The 14,883-nt window shown below is 51.8% G+C and overlaps 1 protein-coding gene across 1 annotated transcript in view; it reads left to right on the top strand.

Annotated features, from left to right (window-relative positions):
• The window catches only part of MEST, a 27,664-nt gene extending 12,866 nt beyond the window's left edge, over positions 1-14,798 (top strand). The window contains exons 6-12 of the mRNA XM_015429679.1: positions 1,529-1,587; positions 5,028-5,068; positions 5,977-6,047; positions 6,208-6,309; positions 10,845-10,921; positions 11,402-11,465; positions 13,980-14,798. Coding sequence (XP_015285165.1) covers positions 1,529-1,587; positions 5,028-5,068; positions 5,977-6,047; positions 6,208-6,309; positions 10,845-10,921; positions 11,402-11,465; positions 13,980-14,097 — 532 coding nt within the window. The 3' untranslated portion in view covers positions 14,098-14,798. The remainder of the gene's footprint in view (positions 1-1,528; positions 1,588-5,027; positions 5,069-5,976; positions 6,048-6,207; positions 6,310-10,844; positions 10,922-11,401; positions 11,466-13,979) is intronic.
• Positions 14,799-14,883: the final 85 nt, after the last annotated feature.

Genomic DNA, 14,883 nt, shown 5'->3' with positions numbered 1-14,883 from the left:
GTGGTCGGTTGAAGATTGCTAGCTTTGGGGGGGAACGTGCAGATCTGCCCTCACAGAGGAGGGAGAGCTTGTACCTGAATAAAACTTGGTCTTAAAGGTGCCACTGGATTGCTAGCTATGGAGGGGGGGACACGCAGATCTGCCCTTACAGAGGAGTGAGAGCTTGTACCTGAAAGCAGGGGGAGGGGGCTCTGCAACTTTTTCTCCTCATGGCCTGACTGAGGGCTGCTGGGAGCAGGGGGGTGGGGCTTGTTACATGTGCCCGCCTCCTAGGCTCCTTACTGCCGGAGCTCCGGTCCGTAGGAAATGACCCCTGGGTAAACTGCTTGCAGGGAGAGAGATCAAGATGGGTCGGAGTGTGAGTCTGTCTGTAGCCGCAGACAAGAGCAAGAGTCCAGGAGCACCTTAAAATAAAAGACTAGGAAAATTCGTGGCAGGGGCGGAGCTTTCGTGAGTCACTTCTCACGTCTTCAGTCCCTTTGGTATAATGTTAAGTCTTCTGCATTGGGTGAGAAAGACGGTGTCTGTTTGTACCCGTGCAAGTTTCTTCACAAGGCTGATGGATTTCCGTTCTGCACGGCTAAATATGGCGCCTCCCGTGGAGACAGATCAAGTTGGGTCGCCGTGTCAGTCTGTCTGTGGCAGCAGAAAAGATCCGGAGTTAGAGATGTAAAATTTCCGGAAATTTTGAAGCTCAGAAAAAAACCCGTTTTTTCCCGGTTTTTTGGGGGGGGAAACGGAAATTTTCGGAAAAATTGAAAAAATGCTACATTAGCATTTCTTTTGTCTTTTCTAGATTGAAAGTCATTCTGTTACTTTAGGAACATAAAATATGACTATGGACATTTTTACTTGGCATGAAATTATCACAACTAGCATGTTAAAAATAATAGTGTATCCAAACAATTATTACAAGCAGAATACCCGCCCATATACAAAAACAAAATTGAACCCTTTTTCTTTTCTTGTGACAACAGCACCCCTTAAGGGAAGAAATGCATCTTGTTCTTGCATTGGAGAGTTCAGTTTGCTTGTCCTCAGTGCACAGACATTAGATCAATCTGATACCATATATATATATATTAGAAATGATTTGGAAAATATTTGAACACCTTTTCTTAAAATATTTTATTCATCATGTTAAAATAAAACGTTCCATAATCATTTTTTTCCTTTTCTTTTCTTTTTTCAATTTTTCCAATTTTTTGGAAAAAACCGAAAAGGCTTCAGGAAAAAAAATGGAAAAAACCCGTTTCCCCCCCGAATTTTTCCGTTTTTTTTCCGGGCCTTCACATCTCTAGCCAGAGTCCAGGAGCACCTTAACGAAGAAGTGAGCCGTGACTCGTGAAAGCTCCTCCCCTGCCACAAATTTTGTTACGTCTTTTAAGGTGCTTTTGGACTCTGGCTCTTTTCTACAGCTACCGTGCACAGGGAGGGCCCATCGCTTATCCAGGTAGTCCAAAGTGCAACGAAATGCGGTGTGAGTTGAGCTCCGTCTTACGCCTTCCCTTTGCCCTTCCCGCCCCAGGTACGAGCAGAACAAAACGGGGAGCGTCCTCATCAACAGTCTGTGCCTGTCAAACGGAGGTAAAAGTATTTATTGCAAAGAATCCCCCTTCGTTCGTTTTGTCTGTTCCTTTTAAAAAAATCATTTGGGGGCAGGAATGGCCGTCAGGTTGCAGCCAGCGAACGGGGACCCCGTAGGGTTTTCAAGGTAAGAGATGAACAGAGATGCTTTAAGAACATAAGAGAGGCCAATGTTGGATCAGGCCAGTGGCCCATCCCGTCCAACACTCTGTCACACAGTGGCCAAAAAATACCAGGTGCCATCAGGAGGTCCAGCAGTGGGGCCAGGACATGAGGAGTCCTCCCACTGTTGACCCCCCCCCCGAAGCACCCAGAATACAGAGCATCCCTTGCCCCAGATGGAGAGTTCCTGTCTATCCCTTGTGGCTAATAGCTACTAATGAACCTCTGCTCCATATCTATATATCTAATAGCAAAGGCGCCCCCTGCGTGCGGATATCTAAATCCGCACATCGGGGGCACCTGGAGGGCAGGGAGATTTTCCTGCACATCTGGGGCAATTCCCAGATGTGCAGAAAAATCTAAAAACTATAAAAAACTATAGGGGGGATAGTGAAATCCCCCAAAAAGAAAAAGAGCGTCCACCGCACATGCGCAGGGAACGCTCTTGGAATGGCTTCGATGGCGGCGGGAGGGGTGGGTCAAGAAGGCTTGATCGACCGGCGAGGCCTCGCTGCCGCCGCTGCCGCCTGGGGAGAGGAAGGAGAAAGTTTGGCGGGCCAGCAAGGCCTTGCCGCCGCCGCCAAGAGGGGAAGGGGGAAAGCTCGGCGGGCCAGCGAAGCGCCGCCGCCGCTGGCGGGGGAGGGAAGTTCGGTGGGCCAGCGAAGCGCCGCCGCTGCTAAGGGGGAGAAGTTTGGCGGGCTGAGGTCAGGCCTCGCGGGGGTGCCGGGGGGGAACAGGGGAGAAGGCTTACCTGCGGCTGCTTCTCCCGTGGAGCGTCTCTCCCCCCCCGTGAGTATCGTGAGTCCCCCTTCTTGTGCTTATCTAATTCCCTCTTGAAGCCGTCCATGCTTGTAGCTGCCACCACCTTCTGTTACCGTGAATCACAGGTTTGCCATTGCCTGGCTTTGCTTAGGGACTTCTGGACTCCCTCGGTGGTCTCCCGTGCAAGTACTGACCAGGGCCGGCCCTGCTTACTTTCTAAGATCTGACCAGATCAAGTTACTGGGTTAGGGAAGAAATCACACTGTTAGAACTTGAACATAAAAACTATCAATCAACTTTTGTTGAGAAATGGTTTCCAGTCATGAGTTACATGACACAGAATGGAATTACTCCTGATTATTTAGTTTCATCTGACGTGTTTATTCTATAAACCCCAGATTTAGAGTATGTTTTAATTTTGACCAATAAATATTAGCTAGGTAAAGGTTCCCTTGCTCGAAAGCCAGTCGAGTCTGACTCTAGGGTTGCGGTGCTCATCTCCGTTTTTATACTCCCACTGTTACAATTGATCTCCAGATGACAGAGATCAGTTCCCCTGGAGAAAATGGCTGCTTTGGAGGGTAGACCCTATGACATTATACCTGCTGAGTCCTTCCGCCCCCCCCCCAATGCTGCCCTCTACAGAATCCACCCCCCAAACCTCCAGGTATTTCCCTCCTTAGAGCTGGCAACCCTACATTCCCCTCAGTGCCTGTTGGTAGGCAACTAAGCTTGGTCCTGTCACCTACTTTGGCCTTTGGGAGAAAACACATTGGGGCCAATCCTGATAGGGTTGCCAACTCCAGATGGGAAATTCCTGGAGACTTGAGGGATGGAGCCTGAAGAGGGTGAGGTTTGAGGAGGGGTGGGACCTCAGACAGGTACACTGCCATAGACTCCACCCTCCAAACCAGTCAGTCCCACATAGGGAACCATTGTTGCCAAACTCCAGGTGAGGGCTGGAGAGCACTCAGAATTACAACTGCTCTGCAGAAGGGAGGGCAGAAGTCAGCTGAAGTCAAAGGGGCAGATAATGGTAGGTTGGTGGCTAGCTGGGAAGGAGATGGGGTTGCCAACTACATGCTGACAAATTCCTGGGGATTTGAGGGGTGGAGCCTGGAGAGGGTGGGGTTTGCAGAGGGGTGGGACCTCAGACAGGTAGAATGCCATAGACCCCCCCCTCCAAACCAGCCATTTTGTCCTGGGTAACAATTGCTGCCAATCTCCAGGTGAGGGCTACAGATCACTCACAATTACAACTGCTCTTCAGGTAGCAGAGATCAGTTCCTCTGGAGAAAACAGTGGACTCTGTCATTATACCCTGCTGAGGTCAGGAGGTGGGAGAAGAAGAAGATGAGGAGATTGGATGTATACCCCGCCCTTCACACAAAGTCTCAGAGTGGCTTACAAGTTCCTTTCCCTTCCCCTCCCCACAATAGACCCCTTGTGAGGTAGGTGGGGCTGAGAGAGCTCTTTCTAGAACTGCCCTTGAGAGCTGTTCTCTCAAGGGCAGTTCTTGAAAGGGCTCTCTCAGCCCCACCTACCTCTTAACCCTTTCTCTACCAGATCCTCTTGTTTGCAGAGTTACAGTATCCAACACAAGGTAGTCCCTGCCATCTGGGTCAGTGCAGAAGACATACAGAGGTGGTTTGTCATTGCCTTCCTCTGTGTAGCAACCATGGACTTCCTCAGTGGACTCCCCTCCAAGTCCTAACCAGGGCCGACCCTGCTTAGCTTTTGAGATCTGATGAGATCAAGCTAGCCTGGGCCATCTGGGTCAATGCAAGAGAGGTTCAGAGGTGGTTTGTCAATGCCTTCCTCTGCGTAGCAACCATGGACTTCCGTGGTGGTCTCCCATCCAAGTACGAACCAGGGCTGACCCTGCTTAGCTTCTGGGATCTGATGACACCAATCTAGCCTGGGCCGTCCTGGTCAATGCAAGAGAGGTTCAGAGGTGGTTTGTCGTCGCCTTCCTCGGCGTAGCAACCCTGGACTTCCTTGGTGGTCTCCCCTCCAAGTCCTAACCAGGACTGACCCTGCTTAGCTTCCGGGTTCTAGCAAGATCTGGATAACCTGGTCCACCCATGTCAGGGTGTACCAAAAACAGGACTCTGTAAATTAAACCAAAGAAATACCTCTCTGAATGGTTTTATGAGGACTGAGTAATCTTCAGAAGGCACAGAATGTTGACAACCGCAGAGGTTCTGTTAAGGCAGAAATGTCTGAAGTGGGGGGGGGGGTTAGTCCTGAAAGCTTTGAGAATCCAGGAGTGGGGAGGCTTTTTTGGGGGGGGGTGAGCCAGGATTTTCGAATCCCAACCAACGCTTTTTATGTGCTAATTACGTAGTTTGGGTCACTTTGGGACAGCAGAGACACAAAGTTAGCTTTGAACGTGTGTGCCGGGAATCAGAAAAGTGGCTGACCACAAACCCTTTGGCTGACTGCTTTTGTGGCACGGAGAAACAGCGCGACCGAGCCCTTTACCCTCTTCTCTTCTCTTCTGTAATCACTTGCAGGAATTTTCCCGGAAACTCACTACCCCCGGTTCATCCAGAAGGTAAGTGGCATTGGTGAAATATCTGTTTTACTTTCTTTGTGCTTCATGTCGAGAACGGAGGTGGATTCAAGGTTTTTTTAATCTGTTGGATGTATTATTTTCCGAACTGTGGTTGGTTGCTCTGCCTGTCACCTAAGAGCCCTGCTGGATCAGACCAGTGAGGGTCCATCTAGTCCAGCATCCTGTATCACTCATTGGCCAACCAGGTCCTGTAGAGGGCCGACAACAGGGCAGGGAGGCTGAGGCCTTCTTAAGAACATCAGAGGAGCCCTGCTGGATCAGACCAGTGAGGGTCCATCCAGTCCAGCATCCTGTCTCACGCGGTGGCCAGCCAGTTCCTCTGGAGGGCCAGCAACAGGGCAAAGAGGCCGAGGCTTTCCCCTGATATTGTCTCCTGGCACTGGAATTCAGAGGCTTAGTGCCTCTGAATGTGGAGTTTCCCCTCAGTCACCATGTAGCCACTGATAGACCTGTCCTCGGCGAATAATCCGTCTAATCCTCTTTTCTAGCCATCTGTGCCTGTGGCCCTCACTACATCCTCTAGCAGCAAATCCCACCTTTTAATCACTTGCTGTGTAATTTCTCTTCCTGTGAAACTTGCCTGCCATTTAGAAGGAAGTAAGTCCAGGAATTACCAGGAAAATAAGCGTGGGGTGGGGTGTTTCTGCCACCATGAGCTCTCATGTCTCTTTTTCACACTCTTTTTTACTCTTTCACACACCTTTTTGCCTCAGCTCAGGAAGGAGGGCTCCAGAGCAAACCAATGTATACAGCAGCCCAAATCATCTGCTCACAAGTTTAATGCCAGTAGCTCACAAAGTAGAATTTTTGCTCACAAGACTCCACAGTGTAGAGGGAGTTACTCGTTCATCGCCTCTCTCTTTTTTTTTTTTTTGTCTTTCCTCAAGATTCTCAAAGACGGCGGCCTTCTAACCCCCATCATCACCCGGCTAGCAAACTACTACGTCTTTGCGAGAGGGTAAGTTGAACTCGTCTGTTTTCGAAGTAGGAACCCTTCAACTTTGTTATAAAGACCCTCCCCCAAGCAACAAAATCAAGAGCGAAACCTCAGGGCCCACCACCGGGTGAGTCTCTTAGCGTTTCTGCAGCGATCTTCCTGTTTCTCTGGACTCTTGCAGGCTGGGGGCCGTCTTTGGCCCTTACACCCAGCCCTCGGAAGCGGAATACTGGGACATGTGGACGGCCGTCCGAACCAACGACGGAAACCTCGTATTAGACAGGTAAGGCTGCTGGATCAGCAGTGCAAAGATAACGGTCAGCTCTGAAGCTCACTGTGGAACTAAGCGAGGAGTGACCGTTCCATTCAGTCACCTCTCCAATAAGTGGGATTTCTTTTAAATAAGGGATAGTGGGCGACGGTCTTCGCAGCAGGCAGCGGCTTGCCAATTGGGCCGTATTCAACTTGGCTCCTTTCAGTGGAGGAGTTCTAAAAGTATGTCGTTGGGGCTGCCCTTGAAGATTGTTCGGAAGCTGTAGCTAGTGCAGAACAGATAAAAGGAAGTCCAAAGAGCGATGAACACATGGGATTCACTGCCACGGGAGGTGTGGGCGGCTACAATCCTGGACTGCTTCAAGAGGGAATTAGATAAGCACAAGGGGGGAGCCGCGATACTCGCGGGGGGGGGAGGGAGGCAGAGGAGGAAGCAGCAGGAGGAGGTAAGTACCCCCCCATCCTGCTGGTTCCCCCCTGTCCTCCACCCCCTCCATCTCCCCCCCCTGCCGGCCGGCTCCCAAAAGGCGGCGGCGAGGCCGGTCCTTCCCCGCCCTCCCCCTCGCTCGCGTGTTCGCCTGCCCGGCCGGCAGGCCAGCCGGCTCCAAAGAGGAGGAGGAGGCGGCGGCGAGGCCGGTCTTCGGCCGCCCGCCGGCTCCCAGAAGGCGGCGGCGGCGAGGCCGGTCCTTCCCCTCCCTCCCTCCCTCCCTGCCTGCCTGCCGCCGCCGCCACGCAAGCCCGGTAGGTATTCTTGGTGCCGGGGGGGGCAACAGTGGGAGGGCTTCTGGTGTCCTGGCCCCACTGCTGGACCTCCTGATGGCACCTGGTATTTTTGGCCACTGTGTGACAGAGTGTTGGACTGGATGGGCCATTGGCCTGATCCAACATTGGCTTCGCAATCACACTCACCTCCTTGTTCCGGATCGCTGCACAGCCACATCGCTCCCCGCCGTCTACATGCGGGAGCGTGCGTCGCTGTTTCTCTCTCTCTCAGTTTGGTCATGCGCACAGGCCGCCATCTGTAGAACTGAAATTTCTGCGCGTGCGTCCACTCCAACCCGACTGCTGTAATGCTTCCCTTTAAACTTTAAAGGAACGCTTCCCTTTAAACTTTAAAGGAACGCTTCCCTTTAAACGTTTACTGCTGAAAACGACCTCCGTGAGATCCCGAATTCGTCTAAACGCTAAAACTAGGCACCGTTTAAACATCGTTTTTAATAACGCGGTGGCGGAGCTCCGCCTTTGCGCACACCGCCAACGCTTTTTAAAAAATGGCGGGGGGAAAGAGGAAGCCTTGGGCAGCTTTCGAGCGGGGAGGGGGTTTAAGCCGGAAGTGGCTCGACACCGCAAGAGCGATGAAACGTCAGAAAAGTGCAGCTGAAACCGGAGAATCAGGAAAACACCACTTGGGGACCTGGTATCAAAATACTCCGGGTTAAAGCGGTTTTGAGCCAGAAAGCGACGGCTGGGGACGGGAGGCAGCTGTTGACCGTGTGATCGCGCAGATAAAATCCGTTTCCGAGGTGGGCCGAAAGCAGACTAAGCGGCCCGTCTGACCGCACCCAGGGTGTCTGTGGTGGGAAGGGAAAGGAGACTGTAAGCCCCTCTGAGACTGAGGGAAGACGGGGTATAAATCTAATCTCTTCCTCTTCTCCTCTATCCCTTCGTCGGACAAAGCCCGGTTCTTTGGAAAGTGAAGGCGCTGGGAGCGCTGCGGGGTTGGGGGCCCTTCCTTCTGCCAGCATCTCAGCCCTGAATCTTTTGTTGCAGCGAACAGGACTCCATTTTCCGCCAAGCGCGGCCCTCTCCAAGGAAGCCAGAATCGAATGTCCCGTGTGCCATTTAAGCATTTAGAACCTCCCGTGTCCCCGGCCCGTGGCTCTGTTTTCTCCAGACTCAAGCCCTCCTTTCAGGAGACCCAGCAGCTCGACTATCCTGTTTCAGGGACAGAGTTCTTCGCTTTGTGTCGGTAGCTGCAAATGAGCTCTTCTGCTGGGTCCTGTTACAGTCACCTGGAGTAACCTGGAAGGGTGTGCGTGTGTGTGAATTCAGTTAAAAGTCCCAGATGAGGAGAGAGGTTCTTGTGGAACATAGAGCTGGAAGGGGAACCCAAGGGTCATCTAGTCCAGCCCCCCCGCACCCTCCTTCTTTGGAGGTTTTGAAGCAGAGTGTAGATGGCCCTCTGACAGCAACAGGGCTGGCCCCAGCTTATTTTGCACCCTGGGCGAGGATCCCTTCTGGCGCCCCCCCCACCCTCCCGTGCGCCCACCATTTTTCAAAAATAAATGCATTTTAGGAAGAGTGAAAAACACAAATAATCAAAAAACTCCTAGAGTACGGGGCCGGGTGCAGTTTGGCGCCCCTAAGGGCCAGCCCGCTCTAGGCGATCACCTAGTTCGCCTAGTGAGTAAGCCGGCCCTGCTGATTCTGTGAACTGAGGCAGATCATGAGTGGGAGGGCAGGAAAGCTTGCCACCAGCGCTTCGTTCCCATGGTCCTTTTTTTACACACCCAGGGAAATGTCCATCACCACTTTCGAGCCAGGAAGCAATGGTTCTCGGGGCCAGGAAGCAATTGTTCTCCAAGCCAGTTTGGCCGGGGATCCTGGAGGGGTTTTTTGCCATCTTCTGTGCATGCAGCAGGGGTCACTGGGGGGCGTTGAGGAGGGGGGCGGTAGTTGTGAGTTTCCTGCCTTGTGCAGGGGGTTGGACTAGATGACCCAGGAGTCCCTCCCAACTTTGTTATTCTAATGCAGGCAAAAAGCCGCAAAAGAAAACAGGATCCTTGGGCCGATTTGACCCAAAGGAAAATCCCTTCCTGATCCCAAAGCGGCGATCAGGATATGAGTTAGACATACCCCACCTTCAACGCAGGAGGGAAATGAAAGAAGCCATGAATGTCTCTCAGGTCTTTGGGGAGCTTCTCTGCCAAGGCAGGAAATCCTTCTACTCCGTGTGTGCTGCTCCTGGATACTGTGCCCCCTTTGTCTCCCAGAGCTATGCAGCAGCTGGATCAACAGATGGCGTCGTGGAGAGGCAGATAAAATCCGGCTGCACTGCAGCTTAGGCTAAAGGTGACCACCGGAAGAGCCCTGCTGGATCAGCCCCGTGGTCCATCTAGGCCAGTCTCCTGTTTCCTGCAGTGGACAACCAGACATCCCAGTAGGCAGACCAGCTGCGTATGGAGGCCAGGGCCGCCCTCTCTTGTAGCCCTCCCCCAACAACCCGCCTGCAGAGGTAGACTGCGTCTGACTATGGCAGTTCCATTGAGCTGTCACAGCAACAGAGGAACCGAACGGCTGGAATACCGACACAAGTTGGGGGAAGGAGGCATGAAATATTTTTAGAAGATGGCAAAGAAACCCAGACAGTTGTGCATGAGTTCTGCATAGCCTGGGGGTGCCTGGACATGTGGGAGAAAGGTGGGTTTCTGAGCCGTACAAAAGTGTTAACTTCAGCCTGGGAGAGACTCATGTCAGCAGAGTTCCCATGGGCAGCATCAGGGCTATTTTGGGGGCAGGAACGCACAGGAACGGAGTTCCGGCTGGCTCCCGAGTTGGCCACGCCCAGCCGGAACTCATTAGCATAATAGGCCACACCCAACAGCAGAGACTCATTCGGATTGGCTACTTTTGGGGTGTGTGGCCTAACATGCAAAGGAGATCCTGCTACAAAAAAAGCCCCTGGGTTTTGACCACAAACAAGGTAAACAGAATAAGAAGGGAAAGGTGGGTGTGGCTGGATGACCACACTTCTGGTAACATGGGGGTGCGGCCTGATATGCTAATGGGCTGTGCTGTCAGGGGTGTGGCCCAATATGCTAATGAGTTTCTGCTATTGGGTGTGGCCTATTAGGCTAATGAGTTCCTGCTGGGCTTTTTCTACAAAAAAAGCCCTGGGCAGCATGAACCCCTTTCCTGTCATTACAAGCCTGGGGCTGTGGCCGTTCATCTAGGATGAACGTGCGGTACAGGATCCTCCTCGCGAACACGATTAACATTTCTCTCGGAAGGGGGTAATGCGTGGATGCTTCATGAACGCTATCGCGGCGCCGGGGACAAACGGACCGAAAAGAACGTCTATAAAAAAAATCGATCTAGACCTCCCCCCCCCCCCGGAACGCTTGCAAGAGGGGTGACTGTTCCGATCACTTCCGGAGAGGGTTCGGAGCCACCACCGAAAAGGCTCTGCGCTGGGCACCCGTGAACTGTTTGATGAAACGCATTTGAAGCTGTTAACTGTGCTTTGCTTTTCCTGTTCTGATGCTCTGGCTGTTTTTAATAGTTTTGTTGATTGTTCCCCTGCTCTTTGACGTTCTACGGTATTTTACTTTGTAAGCCGCCTCCAGCAGGGGCTCTGGAGAGGCGGCATAGAAAAGGGTCGTAAACGAAGAGCTGTCCGATGGACCAGACGGGCCGTCTTGACCCCTTTACGGGTGCTGGGCTTCAAACGTGCAGGCCTTTCTGCTGTGAATTGGCTACTTTGATAGCACGATCGACGCTTCTGCTCCCGGACTCCGATCCTGACATGTCCGTTTGCTCCTTCAGTATTTTACAGTACATCAACCAACGGAAGCAGCACAGAGACCGCTGGGTCGGGGCCCTGAAATCCACCTCTGTCCCTTGTGAGTACGAGACAGTTCTCTTCCGGGGAAGGGACACCATGCCGGGGGGGGGGTGTTCTTGCAACTCCATTTTCCAGCCAGTTTTGTGTGGTGGTTAAGTGTGCGGACTCTAATCTGGGAGAACCGGGTTTGATTCCACACTCCTCCACTTGCACCTGGCTGGATGACCTTGGATCAGTCACAAGTTCTCTCAGAGCTGTTCTCTCAGGAGCAGTTCTGTCAGAGTTCTCTCAGCCCCACCTACCCCACAGGGTGTCTGTTGTGGGGAGGGGAAGGGGAAGGAGATTGTAAACCGCTCTGAGACTCCGAGTGAAGGGTGGGGTATAAATCCAATCTCTGCTTCTTCTTCTTCTGTGTGACAAAGGCAAGCGTCTCAGAGCTGGGTGGGGGCAGAACGGGCTCAGCATCTTTGCCCCGAAAGCGAAGATATTTATCCGGTTTATGCCCGCTCTTACAAACGCCGTTCTTTTTGTCCCGCAGTGCATCTGATTTATGGACCGCTGGACCCTGTGAATCCGTATCCCGAGTTTCTTCAGCTCTACAAGTAAGCCTTGTTCTGGCCAGAAGAGAGTTTACTGTGCAGAGGCAAATGATAACATTTTTGGTGTGGTGGTTAAGTGCGCAACTCCTCCAGTTGCGCCTGGCTAGATGACCTTGGGCAAGCCGTAGTTCTGACAAGAGCTATTCTTGAAAAAAGAGCAGTTTCTGTCAAGAGTTCTCTCAGCCCTGCCTACCTCACCGGGTGTCTGTGGTGGGGAGGGGAAGGGAAAGGAGTTTGTGAGCCGCTCTGAGACTCCTTTGGGTAGTGAAGGGCGGGGTATAAATCCAATCTCTTCTTCTTTCACACAGCCATTTTTGGTGTCGTGGTTAAGTGCACGGACTCTAATCTGGGAGAATCGGGTTTGATTCCCCACTCCTCCACTCGCAGCTGCTGGAGGATGGACCTTGGGCAAGCCATATTTCCCTCAGAGCTGTTCTCTCAAGGGCAGTCCTGGAAAGAGCTCTCTCAGCCCCACCTGCCTCACAGGGTGTCTGTGGTGGGGAGGGGAAGGGAGAGGAGTTTGTAAGCCGCTCTGAGACACCTTTGGGTAGTGAGGGGCCATGGGGTATAAATCCAGCCTCCTCTTCTCTCTTCTCCATACATATTGTGCGGCTCCCGGCAGGGCAGCTGGGAGAGCGAAATATCATTAGCAAACAAATATCATTGGACAGATCAATATCATCAATATCTGCTTTTACCGCTTTTGATACTGGTTTTGGCAGTCTCGTTTAATGTTCATGAAAAGCAAATCTGCATATTTCCCAGTAAAAAACGTGTAATATTTGTTCATGTCTTGTGGCCCTCAAACAGCCGATCTTTATTCCATGTGGCTCTTACCTTAAGCGAGTCTGGCCACCCCGGCTTCACACCAACATGGCGACGCACCCTAATTTGCCGTCGTGGGAGAAGAGTGAGTGGACGGCATATATCTGAAGAGCCACAATCTAGTTAAATCGAGGCAGGCCCGTAGCCAGGATTTGGTGGCTTGTGGGGCAAATTCCCAGTGCAGAAAGGAAAAGCCATTTAAGCCCATAGAAAGTGGTGACCAGGGTAGAACTCTAAATTGCAAGCTGTCCACCGCTTTAGAGGACAGTCCTCCGCTGCTGCAAGTTAATCACTTCTGCCAGCCCAAGCAACAGTTCTGAGAACAAGCCGGCAGGTGGGGGCGGTGACTTCTGTAGTCAAGAAAGCTCACACTTAGGCAGAAAAACACTCTTAAAGGAGGCCAGTTTCTTGACACAGAGTTAGAAGATCCTAGAGGTCACCAATACGCACATCTTCTTTGTGCAGAGATTTCCATAATCCCTGGGAGAATTCAAACTTCCATTCCCTTATCTGCACCAGTCCCGTAGCCAGGATTTTATGGCTTGTGGGGCAATTTTTTTTCTTCCTGGTGGAGCTGAAGATCTCAGAGCAGAATGAAAAGCCATTTAAGCCAATAGAAAGCGGTTCCCAGGGCAGATCTCTAAATTGCAAGCTGTCCACCGCTTTAGAGGACAGTCCTCAGCCGCTGCAAGTTAATCACTCCTGCCAGCCCAAGCAACAGTTCTGAGAACAAGCCAGCAGGTGGGGGGGGGGGGGACGACTTCTAGAGTCAAGAAAGCTCACACTTAGGCAGAAACACTCTCTTAAAGGAGACCAGTTTCTTGACACAGAGCTAGAAGGGGTCCCAGAGGTCACCTACTCTTGTGGGGCTGTACCTTTAAGAAAGGGGGCAGGCCTGAATCTAGGCTCTGTGAAAATTAGATGAGGCATACTTGACGGGCAGTTTTGTGCCACTCAGCAACCCCTTTGGTGCCGAAACAGCAGAGATGAGAGGTCGCAGCAGCGCCAGCTGCCACTGTTGTTCCCGAGACCTGCCTGTAATGATTTCATGTTTTGGTGTTTGTGTGTGTTTCTTTAAATGTTTGACTGCAGTAATATGAGAAGAGTGATAGAGGGAGACAAGTGTGATGTGATTGGCTGATGACTGAGAGTGTGGGAGGAGGGGTGTCTATGAGGTGATTCTGTGGTTGAAGTTTGGAGAGAGAGGATAGTCTGTGAGACTGTGGGAGATTTTGAGTCCATTCTGTGTGAATAAGACAAAGAGTACAGCCTGCGTGGATATATATATATGAGAGATTAGACTGAGTGTCTAAGCCTGTCAGAGTGGAGATTTGGGAGTTTGAGAGACTGTTTGTGGCACCAAGCTTTGCCAGTTATATTTACAAGTTCCTTTCTCCAGCAACAGTTCAAAATAACCAGGAACATATTTTGTTCTTTATTAAATAATTTTTTGTTTAGACTTATCCCAGAAATCAGAATAGTCCTTCCTCAGGGCCACATAGTCCTCTGAAGTGCCCAGACTTTTGGTCATTCTACCAAAAGAGAGAGATCTGGAATGTTTAATTCCTGGTGGCAGCAGAAATCTACCAAATTTAGGTACACAGGGAGTGTTTTAAAGGTAAAACCGTCTCCCCGGTTTTAACACTGCCGGCCTGCTATTTCTACCCCCCCCCCCTTCCTGTCTTTCTGCAGGAAAGTGCTTCCGACATCGACAGTGTCCGTGCTGGATGACCACATCAGCCACTACCCGCAGCTGGAAGACCCGTTGGGCTTCTTGAACGCCTACTTGAGCTTCATCAACTCGTTCTGAACCGGAGACTCTTTTTCTTTTTTTTTCCACTCAAGAGGGCTTGCGGAACGGACTCTGGGTTCCTAAACCGGCTTCTGCCTGACAACACAGACTGTTGAAACTCCTGCATTTGGCAAGGGGGAGAACAATCAGACCCCTTTCGGGGCGGGCCTGATGTGGCCCGCCAGCCAGCACAACCCCTCCTCTCTGGTGGCTTCCTTCCTGGGAGGGAGAAACCAAATGGGATCCTCTCCCCCTCCCGGAGGAGTCGCCCTCCGGTTCACGCCTTTGCCCCTTCCTTCAGAGGGCAGACAGGACGCACCACCTGTGTCAGAGAGCGCACGGACCTGTTTCCGATGCATCGTCCCCCAGTTTCCTTCCTACCGCGAGGGCCAGTGAGAAAGCTCTTCTCCCAGGGGAGGAGAACCTGGACTAACCGAGCAGGGACTTTCCACCTCTTTTGCAGACTTGACCTCTGTTTCTTCTCCCGAGTTGTTTTAAGGGGCAGCGGAGAAGAGGAAGGTGTTATAAGCTGAGAGGGGCAGACAGGCACGTGGGGCAGGCTGCCCCCCCAACCTCCCCCCCAACCCTGCTAGTATTGAGGATGTGCCAAGGCTAGCTGAAGCTAGAACGGGAGGCAGGAGAAAAAAGATGTCCCCCTCCCCCATGGGAGGGGAAGTCCACAACTAAAGTAAAATGTGCTCTTCTTCATTCAAGCGTATACATGAAGCTGCCTCATACTGAATCAGACCCTCAGTCCATCCAGATCAGTATTGCCTGCTCAGACTGGCAGCCGCTCTCCAGGGT

The sequence above is a fragment of the Gekko japonicus genome, unplaced genomic scaffold (genome assembly GCF_001447785.1).
Source record: "Gekko japonicus isolate JY-2015 unplaced genomic scaffold, Gekko_japonicus_V1.1 scaffold696, whole genome shotgun sequence".
Classification (NCBI taxonomy): domain Eukaryota; kingdom Metazoa; phylum Chordata; class Lepidosauria; order Squamata; family Gekkonidae; genus Gekko; species Gekko japonicus.
Note: the sequence above shows the minus strand (reverse complement) of the source record. Positions and strands in the feature narration are given on the sequence as shown.